Here is a 27,665-nt window from a genome sequence, read left to right on the forward strand (position 1 = left end):
CTGTGTGCAGCAGGGACAAGGACAGCGGGTGCCGGTCCTGGGGTCCCCCTCTCCCTGCTGAAGTGCACCCCAGCCCTGAACTGCCGGGGGCCCTGCCCGGCCTTTGGCTGTCCCCCCGCACTGAGGGGGACACGCTGGGACAGCCAGGGCTGCACCGCCCTGCACGGCCCGCTGGTGACAGCCAGTGCTGGATGCTGCAAGGACAGCGCGGCAGGGGCTCAGCCAGGTGTCCCCACTACCGTCCCTGCCGGGCCCGGGCTGCTGCCACCGCTCCCCTCGCCCCGTGTCCTCCGCAGAGGGGTAAGGTGGAGCCTGCTGCAATGGCCTGGAATGCAGAGGTGCTTGTGCTGAGCTGGGAGGAGGAGAGGGGCCCAGGGAGAGCAGCCTTGGCAGATAAAACAACAGCAGGTACACAGGGTGCCCTGGGATGTCCCTGCAGCCGCCACTGAAGGGACACTCTGGGTCCCCACAGCCCCAGGGACACCCTCCACCATCAGGGAGAGCTCAGTGCCATCAAAAGGAGGCGGCTCTGAACAGTCTCTTGTTCCCAGGCCTTATCCAAGTGGCACATGGATATTCCTCCAAGCCCAGCTCAGCTTCTAGGGCAGAGGGGTTTGGCTAAAGAAGACAAAGAAACCTGGATTGAGACTACGAAGGGAATATTTTATTACTTATAACACTTCATTCAGCTAAATCCACATAGCAGTACACAGAAAGTCTTCAGAAAAGTGCAAATTCTCACTCTGTATTTGTAATACGCCCTAGTTTTACAGAACAGACATCAGGTAAACAGGAGTACAGATCCAGAACTCCCCAAGATTCCAGGCAAGGGGAATGATGCAACTTGAGATACTTCAGTCACCTGTACAAAGCCATTCTTGAGTGGAGGGAACCAAGCTGGACTGTAACCACCCAGGTGTCACCATGCAAGGAGCCCCCTCTTAGTGGGGAGAGGACAAAAAGGGGGAGGGAAGATAAAACAAAGTGATAACAGTATCAGTTTTAGAATTAAGAGAGCATCCAGGTGCTTCCTGAGGCAGTGCACAGATCCCACCCTGCCCCAGTGGCAGAACCCACGGCTCCTCTCCTGGCTTCCACACAAACACGTCCTGCAAGGAAACGGGAGCAGAGTGGGGGCTACCCTGCTCCTCCCTGTCACAAGTGCAGCCCAGCCCTCCCTGTCACACACACTCCCTGCTCCTGTGCCACACCAGCGTTCACAATTCCCTCACACACCCTCAGAGGGGCTGGAACGGACGTGGACAGCGCTTGCACGTGTGGAATCCACACCCTGGATGCGCTATCACAACCTCTGTAAGAAACCCAGCTGCAAGCTCTGCCTCACAGCCAGCCCTGCCTGGCAAAGCCCTGCACTCCTGTCCCAGGCCCAGGGACACAGGACTTCACCACAGGGGTTAAACCTGTCACAGCCAGGGGACAAACCCAAGCCCTCTGGATTTTATCAAACACTGAACCCAACACCCCGGCTGTATGACCACAGCTTCAGCCACTGCCCAGCCTTTGAAAAGCTGTGTTTCACCTGGGAGCACCTCAGAAACAACATCCACAGCACCCTTTGATCTGTGACCTGCTTTCTACTCAAGTCAGAAAAGCCTTTGTTCTTATCTGAGGAGTGGGAAAGAGCAGCTGACGACTCAAAGAAGGTTGTGCACAAACCAAGTGAACTCTAACACGATGCATTACAAAGTTACAGGGCAAGGAAACGAGAATTCCAGTCCTTCACAGTAACAGAAGTAAGGGATGCGAGACCAGAGGGAGGAGATAAAGGAGTTCCACAAATGGAACAGTATAAATATATCAAACAGTTCCAATACAGTAGGAAAACAACAGTAGCAGCAGTTTCAAAACAGCAAAGAGTCATTATACCCTGAAAGTACATTCAACACGTTGTGCCTGCTGCCGTCCTCCCAAAAGCATCTCTACAGCTACAGCTCCCTGTCAGACCTAGCCATGGGGAAAACCCCAGACACAGAACACCCCACAGCTGGGTTTTCTTCTTCAATTAGGGACAGTTCGACTGTGAACAGTTACCAGCTTCTAACAAGGCTTCTTTGAAAACGTTGTCTCCACTTCCAGCACTTGCCCACTGACACAAAGCAGATCTCTGGGAAGCTGCGGATTCCTGCTCTCGGTGGGAGCACAACCATCGCTCACAAGACGTGACTGCTACAATAGCACACAGCTGGGCTCACCACACACACACTCTATGCTTTTTACAGTGTTTGTTCAAAATTATGTCCCAAGTCACTTGTTCTCTTCACTGCTTGGAGAACAAAATCCTCAGCGCCTCAGGGTTTGCTCTGCTGCCAATGCAAGGAACAGCAAGAGCTCCTTCAAGTTCAGTGCAGTGGGGATCCAGATCTGCACCCTTTTTTGGGAGAGCGGAATGCAAAGCAGCAGTCAGAAATGCTTTCCCAGCCCTACCCAGCACAGACAACAACACAAGCATCCTCCGAGTGTATCTGGGTTTGCCTGTTTTCCCCACCATGTCAGTCAAATGTTCAATCAAGGTAAAAAAAAAAAAAAAAACAAACAAGCTTTTGGCATTAGATACATTTCACTCACTGGCAGAACAATTTGGAGCTACTTTCTCTTAAAATAAAAAAAATAAATAAATAGCAGTGACAGGTCAGAACTTGTGCAACACAGACCTTCTCTAGCACATGTACACTCACAGACACTGAAATATTTCTCCATGGATATAGTGCAAAGCTGCTGGCAGCAGGAAACCCCCAAAGCTCAGGGCTCTCTGAAGCCATGGAGAGGCAACACACAAACCCACCCTGTGCCATCCTGTGGCATCCAGCTGCGAGGGCATCATCGGAGGGAGGAAGAATTTGGAGAGGCAACAATAGTGGCAAAACAACAGCTTGAACTCCAGGGCACCTTGGGTCCTTCTCCCATCATCTCCGACACAGACAAAACCCTGCACTGAATTGCTGCTGCTTCTCTGCACTTGCTGCCAGTGGCAGCAGGGAGCTTCCAGAGCCAGCTCTCCTGTGCCAAAACATGGCCTTTATTGCCCAAAATCCAATATAACCACAAGGAGAACTTGAGTATTGGTTTGGGTGGGTTTTTTTTTTTTTGGAAAATGTCATTACAAGTCCCACTTGCTACTTGAGCAAAGGGAGAAAACAAATGAAAGAAGCTGTTAAAAATTTACCCTTAAAGATAAGGAATAATAGTATTTGCAAAATTACCTGACAGGGCATGACAAAATTTAAAAAAAAAAAAAAATCACAATTTAGTAACTGTGTCAGTCTCATCTCCACTTTCTTCCCTGGTTTTGTATTTTTTAATACACAGACAACATAAATACAGGCCAGCAAAAAACAAGAAGTCGCTGACTGGCATTTTCATCCAAAATAATGAACACAGAAAATCAAGAACGCTCAAGACCCTTCAGAGATGTGGGACAAAAAGTAGCCACAGAGCCTGTGGTAGTCAGAAGGGGCAATTTTACCAAGGAATGACCAAGCTCCTGCTCCTTTGGAAGCCTTGGAAAGCACCAGGCAATTCCAACCCCAAGCTGAAGCTGTTGCCACTATTGTTTCACTGCCAATTATTTTAAGACACACACAGGAAAGCTACAATGCCCAAGAACACCTTTACCAACAGAAGAATTCTTAAGTAGCTGAAAAATGTTAGCGATTTGCCTAAAGAAGAAACGCTGAGCTCTGCTTTGATGCTTTTGGAAGTGCAGACCTGCATGGAAGGTCTCAGCTGCAGGGAAGAAGCAGCCTTTGTTGTCAGTTTGGAGTGATCACTCCTTTAAAACTTTAAAACCTTTCCACACACCAAAAAAGAGGTGTTTTAGGTACCTGAACTGAGTTTAAGACAAGATGTAGCAGCTAAGCTCAGCTGCCTCAAAGGTACCAGGGCAGTTCATTTGCATTGGTGTGGGTTAGTTAAACTTTTGGTCAAAAGGACTGAAAACTGCAACAAGAAATCCTACCCTTTCCTCTGACCTCCTCTCCTTACCCCAATCTGGTGAAGAGCCTGACAAAAGAATGCTTCTCCTTTACAGAAAAAGATTGCAGCTGTTTAAAACACACACACACACACAGAGATGAGCTGTCCTGCTCCTGGGTCCTTTGTTCCAGCCGTGCCTCCCCCGGCAGCGGGCTCTACGCAGAGCGCCAGGTCAGCCCGTTCTTGGCAGGCTCCAGGAAATTCCCAATCAGAGCCTCAATCAGCTTCTGGAGCTCTTCTTCCAGCACGCTTCTGTCACTGCAGGAGAGAACAGGCCCAGCTCAGAGCTCTGGGAGAGGCCCGAACATAAATAAACGAACAAACAGCAAGAGCTGATGGGGATGGACTTGCCCTGTTGTGTTTCCTACCCTGCCAGGTGTAGGACTCCTGCTTTAGCCAGGTCCTTTCCAGCAGGATTTTCATGGAATCACAGAATGGTCCCAGCTGGAAGGGACTTCTAAAGATGGTGCCCAGAGCCCTCTAGTGGCCTTTTTCCTCCTTTAATTAAATTAACTTCAATTAATACTGCAATGGTCAGGTGGTGAGGCACAGGATGCCCAGAGCAGCTGTGGCTGTCCCACCCCAAGGCCAGGAGCAACCTGGGATGGGGGAAGGTGCCCCTGCCCATGGCAGAGGGATGGAACAAGATGGTCTTTAAGGTCCCTTCCAACACAAACCATTCCATGGTTCCATAATCATGAAGAAAGAGGTTTCTGTGGTGTAAACACACCCTGGATTCCCCCCTCCCACTTTTAAACTGGAAGCAGCTCAGCCCAGGTGAACATCATCTAGTTCTCCTCCTGCAGCTCAGGGTAACAGCAGATTCCCAAAGGCAGTGGGAACCCAGCTGGCTGCAAACACACTCACCAGCAGCAGCACAACCTCAAGAGAGAAAGAAAAGCCTGGATGTGACAGCCCTCTGGTCCGGTTGACACGGTGAGGGCTGGTCCCAGGCTGGACTCTGGCTTCAGGGAGCTTTCCTAGCCTAGAGAACTCTGTGACTCTGTCACCCGAGCACGTTTTAACTCTGAGTAACTGGGGAACTGGGTTTGTGAGAGCAGCCTGCTGCAGCAGATGCTGGGGGTCCCCTCCTGGAGTCCTGAAGTGGGCAGCAGGGCTGGGGCACTGACCTGTGCCCGGGCAGCGCGCACATCTCGGCGTAGTACTTGATCTTGGGCTCGGTGCCGCTCGTGCGCAGCGTGGCCACGCAGCCGTTCTGGAAGGTGAACGTGATCATCTGGCTGCTCTTGCTCACTGGCAGCACCTACAGAACCACAGCAGCCCCTTACTGCCACGGCAGCAGCCCCTGGGAGCTCAGGAGCTGCGGGAGCAGCAGAGGTCGTGGGATCAGAATCACCAGCACGTCCCACAGCTCCTCCTTCTCCCTCCCCGTGCACTCCAGTTTCTGCAGGCCCTCCCCTGCACAAACACTCTGTAACTCACTGACTCCTTGTTCAGCTGGCTGCTGTCGTAGCCCGTGGTGACGTCTCGGACGTGCAGGATGCTGTAAAGGCCACAGCACTTGGGGTAGGACTGGGGGCCATCGAAGTTCCGCAGCCTCTCAAATATCCTTTTGATAGTGGGAGGGTCGTAGCACAGGAAATAGGAAGTCTTGGATATGTGATAGCCATACCTAGGAGCAGATTGATGCTTTCAGTTCCGAGATTCAGAGGGTTTTGGCACATTTGGTACCCAAAAGATGTCAGTACAGGGTTTAATTCTGACAAACACCAGCCTTGTTTTACCGCTGGGATTGCATCCCTAGCCATTCCTTCCTGCTCTGTCACACATCCAGTCCAGCAGTGGGAAGCCATTCCCTGTGTCCTGTCCCAAATCCCTCTCCAGCCCTCCAGCCTTTTATCACTGGGATTGCATCCCTAGCCATTCCTTCCTGCTCTGTCACAGATCCATTCTGGCAGGGGGAAGCCATTCCCTGTGTCCTGTCCCAAATCCCTCTCCAGCCCTCCAGCATTTTATCACTGGGATTGCATCCCTAGCCATTCCTTCCTGCTCTGTCACAGATCCATTCTGGCAGGGGGAAGCCATTCCCTGTGTCCTGTCCCAAATCCTCTCCAGCCCTCCTGGAGCCCCCTGTGATATCTGCCCCAGTGATGGGCTGTAATCCATGCTACAACAAACAGCCCCACAGCAGCTTACAGTGAGAAAACATCTGAGGGACACAAACATGTACTTTTATATATAAATATTTATTTATATTTAAGTAAATATCCCTCAGATGATTCCCAGCTCTGAAACAGTGGAGTAGAGTATTCCAGTATGAAAAACACCACTCACATCTCATAAATGTCAACGAGTTTCTGTGCCAGGGTCAGGCCCTGGCCCTGCAGGTAAGTTGCCATTTCAGCAATGACCACAGCTGCACTCACACCATCCTTATCCAGCACTGATGTGCCACACATGAAGCCTAGGAAGGAAAAAGGGATTGTGGAAAAATAACCTGACAGGTTATTACACTGATTCACCCAACTGAAGCTCTAACCTTTGAGCCTGTAAAGGAAAATTGGCCAGTACACAGAGGCTGCTTTATTGCTGCATATGCAGGAGAAATCTAATGAACTCGGGGGTTATAGGGCTGGGAAGATAAGCAAAACACCAGAATCAGCAAGTTGGACACAATTTATTATGGGAGTTGGCAGGCCAATTGGATGGGAGCAAAATATCTATGCCATGAACTACTATGATAAAAACATAGCATTTTTTCTGTGTGTTCTATTTCATAGTTAAGATCAGCCCCTCCTGAGCACATTCCCCCCCTCAGTTCTCAACAGTTTAAAGGGATACCAGCACTCATACCAATAGACTCCTCAAAGGCAAAGAGAACTTCTTTTCCATTGTCTAGGAGATTTTTTACTCTGCTTCCAATCCATTTAAAACCAGGGAGTGTTTCCTAAATCAGGGGAGGAAAAAAAAAACAAACAAACAAACAGGAGTGCTTAAAATACATACTTTCAATTCAAAGAAAGAATAGCCACTACTCACTTCAGACTAATTAAAAAAAAAAAATCACAAAAAACCAAAACACCAACCAAAGAGAAAATACAACAATGTATTTTGAATTTTAGGGTCAATGGGAAAGACTGCTACAGAGTCAAACACTAAAGCTTAAGGATAGTTTTTCTGGTTCTTTTGAAGTGTTTTCCTTGTCTGATGCTTCTTTACTGTCCCTATTCTGCTTGTCAATTAATTAGATTTAAATTTTTAAATTTAAATTTTAAATTTTTAAGCATCAGACAAGTCCTCTCTTCAGTTAGGATGAGGAGTCCAAGGCAAAGAGCCACTGGAAAGGATTTTCCTAGTGGATACTCAACTAGGACACAGGTGCCAAACCAAGGAAAAAGTGTGCCAGGGACCGTGGTGCTCAGATCACATCTGATCATCTGTGCTGCTCATCAGGTGAGACACAGTTATTCAGGAGGAAAAGCTACAGAAATATAAAAGCAACACTTTTAGGTGCTGGGAGGGGAGAGCACTGTTCTGGGGGGTTTTTACATAAATCATGCAAAAGCAGTCAAAAGCCTAGAAACAGCTTTTCCTGGAGGGAAGGAAGTTACAAATAAGAAGGGGCAGCTTTTAGAGAAGGCCAAGAAGTTGTGTAAATTCCTAGCTTCTCTTTTTCTTTCAGTCAAGTATGTCCTTCTCCAATTAAAAAAAACAAACAGTATTTAGAGAGAGAACCAAATCCACTACAAGGAACTGACAAGGAACCCTGAGTAGGATCATCTGGCCAGTCACTCAGAATGGTTTTCAGAGTTGCTTTCAATTTTAAGTTCCTCATTTTTTGGCTAAATATTTATTCCTGTTGCACATGGATTTAATTAAGATGTGTATAAACGAGGCCTGGCCTTTGTATGTTTGTGCTATGGTCTCAGGCACTTACCTCACTTCTGGCTAACATCCAACAGAAATCCCATTTAATTTGATGCAGGAACTGAACTGTCAGCCTGGGGGGAGCACCCCCAGTTTCTTTCTTAGCAAGTTCTTAAAGCTGCATATTAAAGATGTGAACACAGGAGTTCCTCTGCCTGAAGTAAACCCAAATCCAAAGCTGGCTGGCACAGGCACCTGAAGGGCCATTGTGCAACCCCCAAGTGCTCCCTACAAACCCAGCAGCACTCAGAGCGAGCAGGGCAGGCTGCACAAAGCTCCCTTCTCTCACACAGCAGGATTTCAGAGAACCACAGCTCTGGTTATCTGAATAGATGTATGATAGGTGATATCCTGTTATCTGCAGCTCAGGTGTTAATTTGTGTCCCTGGGACTGAGCTTTGCCCACGCTGATCTCCCAGTCCCAGAACACTGAGGAGATTGTTCTCTCACCCACACAGGCCTGATTTCACTCTCTGCAAGCTGGAATCCCTCAGAACTGCCAGCCAGAAGCCTGGGAGTCCCCTGCCCACTTCTCACTCCATGAGGTCACCAGCAGGGGTTCGGATGGAGACAGCAACACACAACCCACACCCACCTCAAAGTGAAATCCCTCTTTAAGTGCAATTGCCCTCAAAATCTTGGAGGAGACCGTGGTCGCCAGCATGTACACATTCTTCACGTCGGCATCCTGGGGGCAGTTCTCCTTCCAGCAGGAAAGCATCCACCAGCCAAACAGGGCTGCCAGCTCGTTGCCCGTGAACACCTTCCAGCAGCCACTGTGGGGAGAGGCAAGGTGAGGAGCCCTGCAGGCTCTGAGCACCCAGAGGGGCAAGGTGAGGAGCCCTGCAGGCTCTGAGCACCCAGAGGGGCAAGGTGAGGAGCCCTGCAGGCTCTGAGCACCCAGAGGGGCAAGGTGAGGAGCCCTGCAGGCTCTGAGCACCCAGAGGGGCAAGGTGAGGAGCCCTGCAGGCTCTGAGCACCCAGAGGGGCAAGGTGAGGGCTGGGGGACAGGAATCCTGCAGGCACTGAACACGGGATGTGAGCACAGCACTGACAAGCTGCTCTAGGCAAAGCCACCCTACTGACAGACTCCACACCTATCACACCTCACGGATTTACAAGCCCAAAGACAAGCCCAGGGTCTCCTCTCTGGCAGCTCAGGCCTTTGATGACCCCAGCAGCAGGAGAGCAGTCTGGAATTGATCCACACAGAGCAGCCTGAACACTGCAGTCAGGCAGGGCCTGCTCAGCTTTTACTTACACAACCATCAGAACTGGGGCCTGTTAGTGGGAGAAAAATAATTTCTGTTCCATATGAACAAGCAGGGGAAAACAAAGGGTTCAAATTAAAAATAAGGAAACAAACAAAAAACCCCACTCCACCAAAACAGCCCATGACAACCACCAAGGAAGGTTTGCCTGATGAAAACACAGCAAACAAAAGGATTTTACTGTCTTCAATAACCATTCTGTTTTCAGCTGAGCTTTATTTGGCCATCTACTATTACACCAGTAAGCATTTCATCTACCCTTTGCTGGGTGAACTGATTTAAAATGCATTTGGAGCTATACCAAAGGATAAAACTAGGAGGAAAAACATCCCTATAGCTAAGGAAAAGAGTGGATTGGAGGCCTGTGCCTGGCACCCATTTGGGGCTGTTCTGTGGCTCTCCCCACCTTTTCTGCAGGAAGACACAGGAAAGGGTCCCATCACTCACTTTTCCTGCTGTTCTGCCACTGCCAGCCGATCCGCATCTGGATCAGTGGCCACGACTACCTTTGCACCTTCTTTCTCTGCAAGCCTCAGTGACAGCTCCTGGTGGGAGAAGAAGGGATAAAAAAAACCCAGAACACCAGAGTAAATGAACCCACAGCCTCCCTACTTACACCTAACACCCAGTGAAAGAAAACCCCCCCAGGGATTGCCCACTGTGTTGGTAGAGCAGAAAGCAGGTTCTCCCTGTCCCCCCCTCAGTTTGCTCTTCCCCACGGAAATCAGACGAAGCAGAACCCAAATTACCAGCACAGATTCTCCTTCTTCAGGGTTTGGGCACTTGACTGTGGAGAAGTCTGGGTCTGGATCTTTTTGCTCCGGAACTGGGATGGGGGGCTGGAAGCCAAAGGCTTTGAAAGCCAGCTGGACGTAGTCATGGCCAACTCCATGGAAAGAGGTGTGGACAAACTTCAAAGTGCTCTGCACATTCAGCTCCCTGAGGAGGAAACACAGCTCCAGTGGGATCTCAGCTCTCCAACAAGGCTGTTGTCATGAGGGAAAGCAAAGTCAACTGCAGTCCCTCTGAGTACTGTTCTGCTGATTCCTGCATTCATTTCAAAGGAATGAGTGAAAGTGCTTATTGTGCACTAGAAAATGCTGCTTTAAAGCTGCCTCTCCTGGAAAATGAAGTATTTACCTTCCTCTGAAACAGATCAAAGTCTCCCAAGAATAAGCTGTTGATTTCTACATCAAACTCAAGTGCTTCCACCACCCTAAAATGGTATTCCAGATCTGCTTCATGCCACCCATCTTCTTCATTTTATTCTCACCCTCTGCCCCACCTAACCTTTAGACTGAATCTATTTTATGCATGTGCACCTCACTTTTACTCTGAATTCCTGCATTCTATTCAGAACTCTCAGAGCATATTCACTTGCATTAAATGGTATCCACTGGGATGTTTCACAGTAACTTAATCCCCAAGGGCAGCTGCTTTGTTCTCAAACTGTTTAACCCTAAGGATGGTGACCCCTGAATGTAATGACACCTCAGGGAGCACAGTGAAGTCTGTCTGCAGTCAGTTTTTCTACATGCAACCCACAGCTTACTCTAAAACAGAACTCGGGTGCCTTTTGCTTTATACAATACCTATGATAGCAGATCTTTGTCAGGTCCTCCATGTAGCTGTCACAAATTTTCTTCAGAGGATCCTGTCGGAGGGACTGGTGTCTACCAGATTTTCATTCCAAGAGCCATTCCATGGCTCAACACACTCCTCTATACATTTTATAATTTCCTTATCGTGAGGAGAGGTGATCTGTGCTCCATTTTCCCAATACACCTGGGGTAAGTTGAAGGAAAACAAGACACAGTTTATTTATGAGGATTATTAACCTGATACATTATTTTAACTATGGGATTCCACTTGCTTCCTGCCTAAGCCATACAGAGAGGTCAGGATCTGACTGGCTTGATACTCAAGACATCTGGAATCATCCAGCACGAACCTCTGAGTTCACGACTGATAAATGGAGCCACCACAGCAACACAACCTGCTTTCACACAAGTATTGGTATTGAACTATTACAGCTGAAATATCAGCATGTGAGAAACCAAAACCGGGCACTTGTATCTGGGAGTGCTGTGCAAACTGTAACAGTAGAAAAGGATCACCTTCTCCAAGGCTGGCATGCCTCTTGAAAAAGGAACACAGCTTGGTTTTGAACCCAAAGCAAAACAGATAAGCAGCGTGCCAAGGTCCGTGTTTTTCCACAGCTGAACAACCACAATCTCTGGGCTGGAAACACCCTCTGGAGTGGAAACACCGTATCTGAGCTCAGCTATAACAGAATAAAGCCTTTGTTAAAGATTTAGAGGCCAGCTTTCCCACACTCTGCTGCCAGCAGCACAGCTGGGCTCACAGTGCAGACTCTGCTCAGATCATCTGCCTCTGCTTTCTCACCTTCGGTTAACATTGCCCAAAACCTCCAGAAGGTGCTGAAATTCACTCGGGAAATTGTGACAGATGGAACAGCCCTTGGGAAAGACTAGGAAACACACCAGGGTCCTGGCTAAACTCAACCAGGAAACACGCCAGGGTCCTGGCTAAACTGAAGTGTGCATCTCTGTAAACTGCTGTGTATCAGAAGACACAAACATAAAACTGCTCCTTGACAAATGAAGCACCTGGGAAGTTCATGTGGCTTCTTTCCTGACTCATTGCTCCAGCTAAGCAGAAGCAAAGGCTGCTGAAGAACTTCACGACTTGTTCCAGGGAAGGTGAGAGCAGCTCGATCACCCCCAAGAGCTCTCTGCCTTTCCTCACACTGCCATCACTCACTGACCTGCCACAGGGCTTCCAGAGCGCTCAGCTAAAGCTGAGAGTTTAGTTCAGCTCCTTATAGAGCTGAGGAAGGAAATACCCTGTTAAAACTCTGCACTTGCTGTTGTGGATGGTTTGATTGTCCCAAGCTTTCCAAGTGAAGCCAGCCACCCCTCTTCAATGCCCAGAAAACCAGGGAACAACAATGCTCCCGTGTTTTATTACTCCACTCTTGAATCATTCCCACCTTCAGCACAGTCACCTACTCTGTGCATGAAATCACCTCAGTCCTGGCTTAGATTTAAACTGAGTTTTCAGCCTCAGCAGCGAACACACAAACTGCTGGAGCACTTCTTCAGCTGCTGATGGGACTCTGTGGAATGTCACTACAGATTTATGCTCAAGATACACAAACTGTGTGCTCCTGTACTCTCATCACAGAGGAGTGTGTCAGGCTGCAGAAGGACGAGTTATTTCCCATAAATTATCCTTCTAAAGGACACACAGGGAAAGGGGAGCCCGGGCACAGGCTGCCCCATCCCAGAGGGCTCCAAGGCCAGGCTGGACAGGGCTTGGAGCAGCCTGGGCTGGGGGAAGGTGTCCCTGCCAGGGCAGGGATGGGTTTAGGGCCTCACCTTGTAGCCGTTGTCCTCCTTGCGGTTGTGGGACGCGGTGATCATGACCCCGGCCACGGCCCCGAGCTGCTGCACGGCGTAGGGCTGCAGAGAACAGAGACCTCCTGCTACAAACAAACCCCTGCCACAAAGAAACCATCCCCTGCCACAAAGAAACCAAACCAACCCCTGCCACAAAGAAACCAAACCAACCCCTGCCACAAAGAAACCAAACCAACCCCTGCCACAAAAACAAACCAACCAACCCCTGCCACAAAAACAAACCAACCAACCCCTGCCACAAAAACAAACCAACCAACCCCTGCCACAAAAACCAACCAACCCCTGCCACAAAGAAACCAAACCAACCCCTGCCACAAACCAAACCAACCAATCCCTGCCACAAAAACAAACCAACCCCTGCCACAAAGAAACCAAACCAACCCCTGCCACAAAGAAACCAAACCAACCCCTGCCACAAAGAAACCAAACCAACCCCTGCCACAAAAACAAACCAACCAACCCCTGCCACAAAAACAAACCAACCAACCCCCTGCCACAAAAACAAACCAACCAACCCCCTGCCACAAAAACAAACCAACCAACCCCCTGCCACAAAAACAAACCAACCAACCCCCTGCCACAAAAACAAACCAACCAACCCCCTGCCACAAAAACAAACCAACCAACCCCCTGCCACAAAAACAAACCAACCAACCCCCTGCCACAAAAACAAACCAACCAACCCCCTGCCACAAAAACAAACCAACCAACCCCCTGCCACAAAAACAAACCAACCAACCCCCGCCACAAAAACCAACCAACCAACCCCTGCCACAAAAACAAACCAACCAAGCCCCTGCCACAAAAACAAACCAACCAAGCCCCTGCCACAAAAACAAACCAACCAAGCCCCTGCCACAAAGAAACCAACCCCCTGCCACAAAAACAAACCAACCCCTGCCACAAAAACAAACCAACCCCTGCCACAAAAACAAACCAACCAACCCCCTGCCACTAAACCACCCTAGGGCTGCCTGGAACCCTGCCCCAGCCCACCTGAAAACCACACACACCAACACTCTGCCTCCTGCAGCCAGCTGCAGAAAGCTGGCTCTAACTCTGCTCCATAAAAACATTTGGTTTTTTAATCAATTGCAAAAATCGCAGTCCTTAACTGGCCAGCTAAAAGTCTACACTGAGATTACAGGAGACCTCAGAAAGAGGCTGGAACAGGACGAAGGAATTCACAGAAAGGTTTGTGGAAAAACAAATCCCAGGTTCTCCAGGCAATCCCTCAAACCATAGAACACACAGCACGCTGGGAGAGCTCGTGGAATACAAGGATTTAGAGCCAAGGAAAAGCTGCTGTGACCAGAAGAGCCTCTTTTTGAAATACTGAAAGCAGAGGCACTGAGAAATTTGGTGACATCCTTGTTAGAGCCTCCTTGAAGAGCCAGCTGTACCAAGCAGCCTCCATTTTTGTGTTAAATAACAGAATTTAAGGAAACTGCAGCTCCCCTTTTCAGTAAATTCAAACACTCCTGTAACTGTGTGCTGCGACAATAGGAGAGAAGGTGACTCACCACAAAGGGGGTAGGGACATAGGTGGAGAAGAAGTACACAAGCACATCTTTTGCCAGCAGGACTGCTGCAGTGAGCTTTGCAAGCCTACCGACAGGAAAGAGAAAACATTCAGTCACCCCAGCTCCCCAGGGCAGCCCAACAGCCAGCTGGAATTCCTGCCACCTCCAGGCACTCCTTCCTTAAGGCACTCTCCTGCTTTTTGGCTTGTGCTTGGAGTGGTATCCCACAAATTGCACTGCAGTTTCCAGGCTGCAGGATGTGAGCCAGCACTTCCAGCTGCTGCCAGGGCAGTGCCAGGCACCTCAGCCCCTCACCCAAACACAGCAGCTATCCTACACCAAGATACAGAACAGCCACCCTCTGCTCAAGGACAGAACCAGCTTCCCGGGGAGTTTGAAGTACCAGACGTCTGCAACAGCAGGTTTGGAAAAGGATTTGGTATCCCACAGAAGGTTTCTTTGCCAGCCCTGCTCAGCAGCTTCAGACAATGCTCAGGAAGCAGATCTAGTGCTAAAAGATATTGCTGCAAAGCAGCACCCCTCATTCCAGAATGTTCAGAAACAGGAACAGTGCCCACAGCTCTAACCCTCACTTTATTACAAACTTGCCCTTTCAAGCACCAGGGAGGCTCATTCTCTTCCAGGTGGCTGATCCCAAACTCCCTTTGCTCAGCTCAGGAGATGAAGGGAAGTCTCAGAGGCAAAGCAGAGGAGACATTAAAGGGGCTAAGCTCACCTTGCTCTCACAGACAAGCACTAGTGCTGACTTGCTCCTGTCCAGCAGCAGCAGCCCCTCAGTCTCAGAACTCCCCCACAGCCCCTGTCAAACGTCACCTGAAACCACCGGGCTGGGTCTGAGAGCTCAGCTCGGGGCTGAGGCTACTGAAACCCTGCGTGGGTCACACCAGCTCAGCCACAGGACACAGCTGGGAGCTGCCACCCCACAGTGCTGGGAAAGCACTCTGCCCCCCCGGGAGCTCTCCTGGGGGAGTTCAGCTGGATTCCAGCACTGCTGGGAGGGTGCAGGATGCCAGGGGACAGGAGAAACACGCAGGCAGGGGCTGAGGACCTGTGAAGCAGCTGCATGAGCATCCAGGCTGAAGGCCAGGCTCTGGGGGGCTAGGAAGGAACAGCACTCTCACACCCCTCATTTTTAGACTGTGCCTAACCCACACAGTCCGGGTTTGCAAGCCCAGTGTCACCAGTGAGTTGAAACCCCTCACACCAAAGCCTGGGGAGAATGGGCCACACGCATCCTGAGCCCCAGGGGAGAGGAGAGACTCACTGCATTCTGTGCTCTACTGGACTGCTTCATCCCCAAAACATTAAATACTACTAAAAAAAAAAGCACTGTTAGTTACAACAATAGCTACAACAATTAACTCCTCATTACCTAAATGCTAACTAGGCCCTGGGTTGGCTTTTTTGCACAGCATGCCGTCCCCACATGCGTTTTTCTCCCCAGTGGCAAGGGATTAAGACTCCTTGGAGAATTCAGGAAGCAGTGTTCTCTCCCCTCTCCTTGCCAAGAGCACAGTTTGCCATTGCTGGAAGCCTACATTTTAAGCATTCCAGGTAAAATCCCCCTCAAAGTGAAAACCCACGGGGTTACAGCAGGCTGCAGGTGGAACTCTCCTCCCCCGGCAAGCTTAGATCAGGTGTGAAATACCAGAGAAGGACAGTGTAAAAAGTATGTTAATATTCAGGGCTTTCCAGCTGGATGTTAAGACTCTGAGTTTACCTTCATGTTCACATTTCTCTCCAGGCACATTAAGCCCCATGTTCTTGTGCATTTCATCTGTAAATTCTCTGAATTTACAGAGAATTCTGCGGAGTTCTGGTGGAGCAAGCAGCCTTGCACTCCTCCTTTGCTGGCAAACTGGCAGCACAAAGGATTTAGCCCCAGCCTCTGCTCATTGCCGTTTCAATGGACTGAGGGAGAGGAAAGAGTGTGCCCAGTTCACCCCAAGCAGACAAAGAGTGCTGACAGGACAGAACGCATTTAAAGCCACAATTTCATTTCTAGTCTTGCAAATGTAATCAATACTCATACTTCTTACTGCTGCAGTTGCTGGTGACCTGACCTCGTGTGTCATATCCAACAACAAAGCCCCTCTGCTTAAAGTCTGAAAAGTTCCTCTCCAGATACTTGTAGATCCCCTGGAGAGAAAAAAAAAAAGGAGAAAGTAAGAATTAGCTGGACTGCAGCACGCACAAACACTAAAGGTGATCTTTCACAAAGGATGGATAATGTCAGGAGGCAATACAGCTCAAACACAGCCATAATATTCACAAAAACAGCAGTGGCTTTTCCCCAGTGCTCACTGAAAAAGTAACCAGAGAAACTGTTGTGGGAAATAAAAGTGAGCAGGACAACGACAAACCCTCAAGATGAAAACACTCGTTTTCAATCCATTCTGTGGCTTCATTTATTCAAATCCTCTTCTCAAGACTGAAATGAGAAAAATCCCTGTTTTGGAAGTCCATCCCCTCAGGCAACACAAGATGTGCCAGCCTGGTCTTTATCTCTCTGCCCACAGCACAAGTCAGACATTTTCAACACTGTTTCCAAAGTGCTGGTCCTAAATTTGCCTAAAAATCAGGGAATGGTTTGGGGGGGGAAGATCAGCTGCAAGGAGGAGAGAGAGGAATGGGGAAAACTCCTCAGGTTGACTTGAGCAACCTGAATAACACCTAAAGACATGAACAGCAGATTTCTTGTAACAGGCCCCTTATTTAGGCTAAGGTTTTGTATGAAGAACAACAGGAATGTCTTTGCTTTCTGCTATGGAGCAGTTTGCTTCAAATGAGCCCCTTAAGCTCAGCCACAGGCTCCTCAGCTGAAGTTCACTCAGTCCTACAGGGCTTGCCTGCTACCCAAACACCGTTATGAAAGCTGCAGGAAATAAAATAAATCAATAAATGTCAGTGGGGAAGTGAGTGCAGAGCCTCTCCACTGTCTAAACCCTGAGTTCACACCAGTCTTCTTCCAGGTGCCCCAAGGGCAGTCAGGAATTCCAGCACCTCTGGGGTTAAGTCCTCTCTTGGAAAAGGCTCTCAATTTCAAGAATTTCTATTTCCCTTTAACAAGACTCAGGTTTTGATAGTGTCCCTAATTGCCTCTGCTATTAAACTTCCACCACTTCCAAAGGAGGTACAAGTGCATCTCATTAATGGCTCATTAGCAGGTGCCAGCACTCAGATCTAAGCCAAAATTCTCCTCAGGTGATTTCCTGATGCAAAATCCATGGGACAGGACAAGTCTACATCTACAGCATGTCCAGTGCCCTATGCTCGAGCTCAAGAGAGAAGTGAGGGAAGAATGATGGCATCAAGAATGAAACAGGTTTTTGGCTGATGAAAGCCAGAGAGGTAGGAACAGCTTTATGAAGCCCAGCATTTAAGATTTTCATCTTTTACCTTTAGCTTTGCTTTTTAAGCAGCAGGAAGCTCCTTGATGCAAAGCTGGCTGTTTTTGTCACTGTGGAGATGAGTGACAGGTTTCTTCCCCACTAATTAAAGCACTTGGACACACACCAAAGTCGGACAAAATCCAGGGAATCGGGGCTTTACACGGAGTTTATGTACCTGCAGTTTTCAGCAGGGTCCACAGCAACTGCTGAATATTCTGCACCTTCCTGGATCTGACTTTTCATAATATCAGTACAATCAAATCAAATGAGGAGCAAATGAAAAAAAAATCAGCTCAAATGAAGGACACAGAACACATGTGCAACTTCACTACGGCTTATTTTAACCGAAGGAAGTATTAATTACACCCACACCCGCTGTTTGACTGGCCATTTATTCCTGTCCCAGGCAAGGGCAAACCCAGAGAGCCAGGGCTGCCCGTGCTCAGCAGAACTGTTCCTGCCTCAGCTTCTGAGGAGCAGGAGAGCCCAAACAAAGCTGAAATCTGCTGCAGTTCGCCTCAGAAACAAGTTCCAATCCACTTCTCCCAGCCTGATCCACAGCTCTAATAAACAACTAAAAATAGCAGCTGCACAGAGGGAGCAGAAGCACACGCCCCCGGTCTGGAACTCCCAAAAACCAGCAGTGCCCATGAAAATGAGCCTGCCAACACGCTCCCTGCCCAGCAAGAGGGAAGCTTGCCCTCTGCCAGGAGCGTGGCCGAGCCAGCGGCGCCACGCTCCGCCACAAAGGGAGCGGGCAGCAGCCAGCCCCCCCAGAGCCAGCAGCAGGGAAATCACTCCCAAAAACCTCCTCTGCTGCCAAGGAAACAGGGCTTGTCACAGCAGTCCGGCTGCTTTTAGCCATGCCACTGCTGGCAGCACAATGCTGACTGTTAAATCCCCTCCTCTCAGTCTGCTCCCACTGCACAGTCCTCCTGGACCTGCTCCTGCCATCACAGCCTTTCCAGCAGAGGAGGCTGGCACACCTGCAGCAGAAGGGCAGAAGGGAAGCAAGCATCCTCCTAGGAGGTGCCCAGTCTGCAGGTCAGACACCTAAAGGAAGCTTTTTGCCAGAGCCAAGAGGATACTGCAGAGCAAAGCCGCCAGAGAAGGCCGGGTTGCAAACCAGCACTTCAACACAAAGCCTCCAGGAGCAGCACTGGAATTTGGCCTCTCCACGAGAGTGTGGGCTCCAGCTGTACAGCCCAGACAGCAGAGTGTCAAACAGCTTAGCAGAGTCCCAGCTGTCCCAAGCCCTAAGCACACCCCTCCACCCTGGGCCAGCAGCAAGCACATTTCAGTCACACGTCCTGAGGGAGGTCAGAGCATCAGCCTGCAAGAGAAACCAGCTGAAAAGGTTGGGTGCACAGTATTAAATGAGAGGTTTCACCAAGCCTTGCCAAACCATGTAATAAAACACCTTTGATCATAGAGCTGAAACATTTTCTACAAAAATTATCTGTCAAATTAGGTAAGAGTCAGTCTTGTCCTAACAAACATTTTATTGATTTCCCAAGCACAAGGGCTCCAAATATACCAGCTCACTCCATTCTCGACAGTCAAGGCTAGAGGTGGGCACAAATAAACTGTTTCAGCATATGTAATATGCTCAGTCCATGTTTGTCCACAACTTGTGCTGAAAACAAAAGAAAATGTTTGTTTGGCTGGGGCTTTGCTTCTTTCGTTTGGGTTCTTTTTGCTGTTTTGTTTTTAAATCACTCCAAGTATTTCCATACCATAGCACAAGTACCACAAGTCCTTATGGCAGCTCATAGGATTCCCAGCCCTGGGGCTGTGTAGCAGGATGACCACTGGCCAAATCCCAGCCCAGCCCAAGCTCTCCAAGCCACCTCATCCCCTGGGAGCCCCGAGCCCTCCCTGCTCCCACGCCCCAGCTCGGGGCTCCCGGCAGGACCCCAGCTGCTCCCACGGGGCAGGGGCTGCCCAGGGCTCACCTGGGTGGACTGGATGACGGTGAGGTCGTTGATGTAGCAGAAGCCTGCCCCCATGGCCGAGCGCAGCCCGGCCGTGCCGAAGCTGAGGCGGCAGCACAGGCGCTGCCGCAGCTCCCCGTGCTTCCCGTCCTGCAGCAGGCTCTCAATCTGCTCCTTCGTCTTCTGGTTCTGCAACAGAAGGTGAAGGTCTGCTTGAACCAGGCGCTGAACTGTGCGTGCTCAGCAGCTTGAGGTAATTCCCAGAGCAAACCCCTCCTATCCCATGAAAAGTGTGTGCAGCAGCCTCCACTGGAGCTCGCTTCTCACGTTATTCCCATATTATCATTATCAACAAAGGACTCAAGAGCTCCTGCTGCCACTGATGCGATTGTCTGGTCAATAAGCCACCTTCCAGTCCCTCTGCCTGAGGGGCAGAGCCTTTGGAGCAGGTTTTTCCAAGGCAGACAACACAATTCCATTCCCAATCTTGGCCCCTGGAGGACAGACAAAATCCAAACCTCGACGCAGCGTTTCCTTCCTCCCCACCCACGGGAAAGAGGCACAGTAAAACCCTGGGAACCAGGGTGGTTTGGGTTGGAAGGGAGCTTGGAGACCAGCCCATTCCACAGGCAGGGACACCCTGCACTGGACCAGGCTGCTAAGCCCCTCCAGCGTGGACAGGGTGTTTCGCAGCAGGCTGGATCCTCACCCAGACCCTGCTCGGGCAGGATTTCCCCAAATCCACGCCACCATCACAGCTTCGCACACCTCTGCCCGCTCCTCAGCTCCCCAACCAAGACTGCATTAGCCTGGCCACCAAGCAGCTCTGCCTGCCTGCTGACAGCCGCTGTGGCCAGGGCCCTTCCCAGAGGCCACGCGCAGCAGCAGGAGGCAGAGGCAGTGCTCACGCAGCTGGAGAGAGCTGCAGGGCTGGAAAACGCAGCTCCGCAGGCACAAGTGCTCCTCCAAAGCGGTGCAGCCTCCAGCAGGGTCGCAAGGAAAGGTTAGCAAAGGCAGATGGAATCTGCAGGGCAGGGGGGAGGCTCCCCTGACATTTAGAGGAGAGGTCAGCCAGCTCCAGCAGCACTGGGAACACGCTCCTCACGGACAGGGGGAGGCTCTTCAGCAGGACTGGGAGAAGCACAAAGACACGAGCTGTGCACCTTCACTGGGAGAAAAAAATCGCCAGTAAAACGCACTGAAAAATCTGAAATTATTCCTGCAGCTTGACAGCAGACCCTGAACACCAGACATGTGAACTTCAAATCACTTTTTATTTCTTATTTTTATTTCTGTGTGCTCTAAAATAAAAGGCAAGCCATTGTTGTCCAGGCTCCTGGATGGCCTGGCAACCAAAGCAAGGCATTGCTCGCTGCACAGCTAAACACAGGCCTAAAAAGAAACCAAAACAATGGGGCACAATAGATGTTAAACTGCAAAAGGGGAAGTTTCCCTTTCAGCTGTTCACAGGCAGCCAACCAGAAAACAAATGACTGATGTGAAAAGAGTCTAAGGCAAGAGTATTGAGAACCTCGTTTCACGCTGTGACAGCGCATGGCTTGGCTCTCAAATGCAGTTATTAAATTGCACAGCATCCTCTGCAGCTCTTCAGGACACACTGCATTGCCTCCCTGCAAAACCAGAATAGAAATCACACATCCCATAGTTTATGGAGCTTTGCAAAACTGAGGCAATACTCAAGACCACAAACATTTCTTTTAAAAATAGATTAACAAGCATTTTTGACTGAAGCTACTTAATTTCCTAAGGCATAAAAATGAGTTGTCCAAACCAGCACCCAAATAACATTTTAATTTGCTCAGGTCACACTCAGTTAAGCTGAAGCTGCAGAAAATAGAGGAGGAGAAAAAAGTTACAAGTGAAAATCTCCAAGCTTTCTACAGAGACCTGAAATCCCTGGGCCAACAGGAAGAGGGAAGTGTACAGGAGTGGGTGTAAATTCAGACGTGCTGAGGATGTGTCTCACACTCTGGGTTCTGAGGCTATTGAATGGATGAGCTTGAGCCCCTGACAGCCCCTAGCCCAGCCTGGCATCACCTTCACTCCTTCCTTTATCCCAGCCTGGCATCACCTTCACTCCTTCCTTTAGCCCAGCTTAGCATCACCTTTACTCCTTCCCTCATCCCAGCCTGGCACCACCTTTACTCCTTCCCTTATCCCAGCCTGGCACCACCTTTACTCCTTCCTTTATCCCAGCCTGGCATCACCTTTACCCCTTTCCTCATCCCAGCCTGGCATCACCTTTATTCCCTCCCTCATCCCAGCCTGGCACCACCTTCACTCCTTCCCAGCCTGCCCTTTTCCCCCAAGCTGGATTTTCACACCCTATGGCCCAGCTGAGCTTCTCACAACAGCCAGCCTGGCTCTGAGCACCATCTGCCACCCTGGCCTGGGAATTCCACTGCTGACACTTAACCCCACTGCACACCCCAAAAAAACCAAAAAAAAAAACAAAGAAACAAAAAAAAAAAAAAAAAAAAAAAAAAAAAAAAAAAAAAAAAAAAAAAAAACAAAAAAAAAACACAGAACACCAAAACCCCAGGGGTTGTTTTGCTGGTTTGCTTGGCAGTTATGAAATCAGGTCATACAGCTGAAGGTCTCACGGGGGCTTCTGTGATGCTTCACCTTCCCAAGAGCAAAAAATAAGAGTTCCTTAGAGATTTCAGACTACAGTGTTTGAATGATTGATTAATATCCTTAAAAAAAACCCACCTGACACAAAACTGCCTAAAGCTTCCTGTCTCCAGCAGAAACAAACGAGGCTGTTTGATACAGAAATAGCTGAAAACAGCAATGCCTGAAGGCATGCCTGCATCCCAACAGCTCTAACAAAGCAGCTCCAGGCTCAGGAGCACAGGGCTGGGAGGCTGCAGGCTCCCACCTGAAGGCAAGCACCAGGGGGATGCTGATGATGTGAAAACAGCATTTATTTCATTGCCCCAAGGTGCCAGATCCCTGCTCTGCTGGCCTGCCAGCCCTCCCGGGACGCTTGGGCTGGCAGGAGCTGAAAGGTGGGCAGGGAACTCCCCAGCACCTGGCAGGGCCTTTCCAAGGGCTATTCACTGACGGGAGGGCCTCACACCTGGCTGTGGAATATCCACCCAAACAAAAAATTCCATCACTGCTCGCTTTGCAGAAAAACAAACTCACACCTTCAAACCGTACCATCAGCACCAAAATCTCTGTAGAAAACAGATTATTTGTTTATCTGATCACCCTCCTCAAGCACCAGGAATACTCCATAAGACTTGTATAAATAAACACATGATACCTCTCTAGTAGACACATTTATGTACACAATAAATCTAGGATACCTAATATAAATGTGTATCTAATAAAAAATTGATACTGACCCACTACAAATGTGTATCTAATAAATACGTGATACCAGCCCAATATAAATGTGCATATAATAAATTATACCAACCCAAAATAAATGTGTATATCATAAAAAATTGATACTGACCCACCATAAATGTGTATCTAATAAATAAGTGATACCGACCCAATATAAGTGTGTATCTAATAAAAAAAAATGATACTGACCCAATATAAAGGTGTAGCTAATAAAAGATATTGACCCAATATAAATGTGTATCTAATAAATGATACCGACCCAATATAAAGGTGTATATAAAAAATCAATTATATTGACCCAATATAAATATATATATAATAAAATACATATAATAAAAAAATGCTACTGACCCACAATAAATGTGTATATAATAGATCAATTATACCAGCCCAATATAAAGGTGTATATAATAAAAAATTATACTGACCCTATATAAATGTGTATATAATAAATAAATTATACCAACCCAATATAAAGGTGTATATAATAAAAAATGATACTGACCCACTATAAATGTGTATATAATAGCTAAACGATACTGACCCGCTATAACTGTGTATATAATAAATAAACGATCCCAACCCAAAGTGCACAGTGCCACCTCCCCAGTGCAGGTCCCTGCTCTCCCGGGTGTGTGCAGAGCACACATCGGTAAGCGCGCAGCCCAGCCTGCCAAGGCCAGGCCGCAATCAGGAGGCAGCAGGCAGCAGCTCCCGCGGGACACGGCTGCTGCCGCGGCCAGCCGCACCGGGAGCTGGCAGATAAGGTGGCAGAGAAGGTGACAGCGGCCCCGGGAGAGGCTGGCGCTGCCGAACACGCCCTGCTGGGGCAGGAAAGGCACGGCAGGACGGGAGCCTGGCTGGGGCTGGGCTCTGCCGCAGGAATCCTGCTGCTCCCCGCAGCCGCCCCGGCCGGGATGGTCCCTCTGCCCCCCCAGCACCCACCCACGCCTGGCAGCGCCCCCAGGCCCCCGCCCTGCCTCCACAGGATGGCATCTTGGGCGGCATCCCGGTTTTCCAGCAGCTCTGAGGCTGGCCACGGCTAGGTGGGAATGCAGAAGGAGCAGAGCCCAGGCCGTGGCCAGGACCTGTCCCTGTGCCCAGGACACCCATCGGGGCTCTCAGCACCCCCAGGGAGCAGGGCTTGGCATCGCTGCCAGGCTGGGAGGAGACAGAGCCAGCCCGTGAGAGCCCTCCCTGCACTAATTCCCATTCCCGGTCGCAGAGAAATGGAAATCAAACCCTGGCGACAGAGACAGCCAGGCTGCTGTGTGGGTGACAGACTGAACACTGTCCTGTGCTCACATAAACACCAGAAAAAAAAAAAAAAAGTTCTGTAATTGTTTTCCCTCTAAAACTATTGCATTATATATAAAAAACAACTACTTATAGGAAGTCACTGCCAGATTCAGAACTCAACCTGCAGGAGACTCGCGACGCGTTTCAGAAAGGTTTAAGTATTATCAAGCAAAAAGAAAAAAATATATAATCGTCTCTGCCAAATCTTCAGCCTGCCTTGTGCTGCACAACTGCCTGCCGAGGCAGAAACGCACTTTTCTGTGGCTCATCAGGGTTCAGCATTTGGAACAAGTGGGGAAGTAAAGACAAGGGCATTAGCTGGGTATTTCCTCTGGCTCTTTCACACCCAGTCGTGTTAATCACCTGCACTTACCACCGGAGTTAGCTTTCAAAGCGAACACCCCGTCAAAATAATTTACTACCCACAGCAAATTTTTTTGTTGTTGTTTTTCACACTCTATTCTCCCTTCCGTCAGCATGTGTAGCTGAAGGAAGGGGGAAAAGCCTCAAGTTGGTTTGAGCTTCAACAAATTCTTCTGTGGCCTTCATTTTCCCCAGTGTTATTCTTAAAAATTCACTTAGAAGTCTTAACAAGCAAAAATATCGCAAGTAAGTAACTGCAGCAAGTTACTGGTCTCAAACTGTCAAGGCCACTTCCTCTTGGGAAGCATCTCAAAAGCCACAAGAACTAGAAGAACACCGAGGGACACCCCAGAACCACCTCATGAGCAAGGAGGAAGCCTGCACGCTGCAGCTGAGACAGGGATACTGAGCCCATGCAGGAGTAAAACCAGGGGAGGATGCAGTGAACGGGGCCTGCTTTAATTAACTAACTCCTGGGTAATTAATTCCAGCTTTCCCCGCCGTGTGGAGTCCCAGCAGTGCCTTGCAGGAGCCAAAGCCAGCCCAGGCAGGAGCAGGTGCCACACCAGCCAGGCTCCCTGAGGGAACTGGAGGCACGTGTGGAAGTACAATAGGGAAACCAGGAAGCGGATGAAAGGGAATTAAAGGGAGCAAGCAGAGAACAATGACCAATTGCTGACACGCTTGGCCGAGGAGGATTGCTCCAAAGCTCTGCCTTGTGCCTCCAAGGCTGGCTCGAAGCAGCGACCCAGCAGAGAGGAGGGCACGGGGGCACTGATGAGGATGCAGGGGCTGCTGAGAAGGGCAGGAAAGCAGGACACTCATCCCACAGCCAGGCTTCCCCCACCCACCCAGGGCTCTGGGCCAGGTGAGCCCCAACACCCCAGCCACGAAGAACACAGAGCACAGCTCTGGTAATTAATTACAGCCAGCAGTTTTCAATCAAGCTGGAGGACAAAAGCCTCCCACAGCCAGGAACGGAGTGCATAGATTTTTCCTTTATCAGAGGCAGCAAAAATCCCTGCAGCTCAGGAAGCTGGGGGTGGGAAGGGGGGGTCAAGGCTGATAAGCAGCAAAGGCCCCACTTCCCCAGCTTGTGGGGAAACACCAGGGCACTGACCAGCAATCCCTGCCTTCCCTCCCACACCACCTTCCCCTGGTTTCTAACACCTTTCCTGAACGACCCCTGGTCCCAGCAAGCAGCCCCCAGTCCTCCTCCTCCAGGTGACTTTGAGCCATCAGATTTCCCAGGAGCTCTCCTGGAAACCTCTCCAAGTAGTCCTGAACGCTCCACGTTGGAGCAGCTTGATAGGAAAGGTGATGTTTGCCACCTGGGGAAGCAAGGGCAAGCAGGTACACTCACACTGACCCTGCGTTTGCATTTTACTGGTTAATCACACCCCCGAAGGAGCTCTTGCAGTGGGCACTGAATTTTACTGCTGCCAGCTTTAACCTGCACATTGCTCCCCGGTGGAAGTTCTCTGACTTCACACGTTTTTGGGAATGACAAAACAACCTGTTAAAAAAACAACAGAAGCCTTTCAACACACTAACAAGACATCTCTAAAATAAAATATTCACTGGAGTTGGACCTGGCTTATCAAATGTGTTATCAGGAATGCTGTTTCCTTCCTGCACTCCTTCCCTCCCCCGGATATTTTCACAGCAGCAGCTCCGAGCACAGGAGGGGCAGATGGCACCTGTTAATTTCGGCAGAGCCGGCAGGAGAGAGCACGTTTCCATGCAGGAGAGAGCACATTTCTAGCTCATCCCGGAGCCATCAGGTGGCACCTGCCTGAAAGCAGCTCTCCCGCTTTCATCCTGGCAGGATGAAACTGAGCAGGGAACAGAACCGACACACGGGCAGTCCCAGTTAGTAAAAATAAAGGCAAAAGAGGCTCAGGAGAGAGAAACCTAAAAAACGAAGGAAAAGCAGTCAGGAGCCTAAACCACTGGTGCACGGATGGCTCACCCTCCCCCATCATCAAGGTATATTTTTAAAGCACAGGCCACGATGGTTGGACAAATCAGCTGCAAAAAAACCTAAAAAAAAAACCCCAAAGTAACCCTTTCAAGGACAGCACAAGCAAAGCACTCTCCAACAGCACGCTGTTGGGGTGGCTAAATGCAAATCAGTCAAGCAGCCAATCGAGGACGGCCCCATCCCTGCCCGGGTGAGCACCAGGAGAGCCCCATCCCTGCCCAGGTGAGCCACGGATGGTGCTCCAGGTGCCAGGACAGCCCCATCCATGCCCAGGTGAACACCAGGATGGTGTTCCAGGTGCCAGGACAGCCCCATCCCTGCCCAGATGAGCGCCAGGACAGCCCCATCCATGCCCAGGTGAGCGCCAGGACGGCCCCATCCGTGCCCAGGTGAGCCACGGATGGTGCTCCAGGTGCCAGGACAGCCCCATCCATGCCCAGGTGAGCCACGGATGGTGCTCCAGGTGCCAGGACAGCCCCAGCCATGCCCAGGTGAGCACCAGGACGGCCCCATCCGTGCCCAGGTGAGCCAGGGATGGTGCTCCAGGTGCCAGGACAGCCCCATCCGTGCCCAGGTGAGCCAGGGATGGTGCTCCAGGTGCCAGGCCAGCCCCACCCACGCCCATCCCTGCACCTGCCGGAGCCGGGGCCGCGCCGGGGGCAGGCAGGGGGGCAGCGGGGAGTCCCCGCGGAGGGACGGCGCTGCCGCAGCCGCTGTCGCGCCCGCCGGGCGGGGCGCGGGCGGCGCTCGCCGCGGAGCTGCCGGCGCTCGCCCACCTTGTCCCAGCTCAGCCACTGCCACACCGCCTTGTCCAGCTGCGCGTCCCCGGTGCTGCGGGCCACCAGCACGTTGGAGTTCACGTCCCCGGGGGCTCCGCAGTCGCCCATGGTCGCGGGGAGGAGGAGGAAGAGGATGAGGACGGAGAAGGCGCCGCTCCTTCACTTCGCCGCCGCACCGCGCACCGCCCGGGGGGCGAGGAGAGGCGGAGGAGGCCGAGGGCCGCCGCGGGGGTGCCGCGGGGCCGGTTTTTATGCCCGGCCGGCGCTGCCAGCGGCGATTAACGGGGAGCGGCCGCCCCCGCCGCCGCCTCCGCCGGCCCGGCCCGCCCCGAGCCGCCGCCCCGCCACGCCCCCCGCGCGGCATCTCGGGAAATGTAGTCCCCGGGGCGCGGAAGGG

At 50.4% G+C, this 27,665-nt stretch overlaps 1 protein-coding gene across 1 annotated transcript; it reads right to left on the minus strand.

Annotated features, from left to right (window-relative positions):
- Positions 1-642: 642 nt before the first annotated feature.
- PGM2L1 (phosphoglucomutase 2 like 1) lies at positions 643-27,582 on the minus strand. Its single transcript, XM_053934531.1, is given in 15 exon segments — positions 643-4,251; positions 5,124-5,257; positions 5,437-5,626; positions 6,289-6,418; positions 6,808-6,901; positions 8,477-8,657; positions 9,600-9,697; positions 9,902-10,091; positions 10,745-10,814; positions 10,817-10,937; positions 12,554-12,637; positions 14,119-14,203; positions 16,172-16,278; positions 19,487-19,654; positions 27,266-27,582. Coding segments are annotated over 15 exon segments (1,866 nt in total). The 5' UTR covers positions 27,377-27,582; the 3' UTR covers positions 643-4,148.
- Between the last annotated feature and the right edge of the window lie 83 nt (positions 27,583-27,665).

Source organism: Vidua chalybeata, chromosome 2 (assembly GCF_026979565.1).
Source record: "Vidua chalybeata isolate OUT-0048 chromosome 2, bVidCha1 merged haplotype, whole genome shotgun sequence".
In the NCBI taxonomy this organism is placed as follows: domain Eukaryota; kingdom Metazoa; phylum Chordata; class Aves; order Passeriformes; family Viduidae; genus Vidua; species Vidua chalybeata.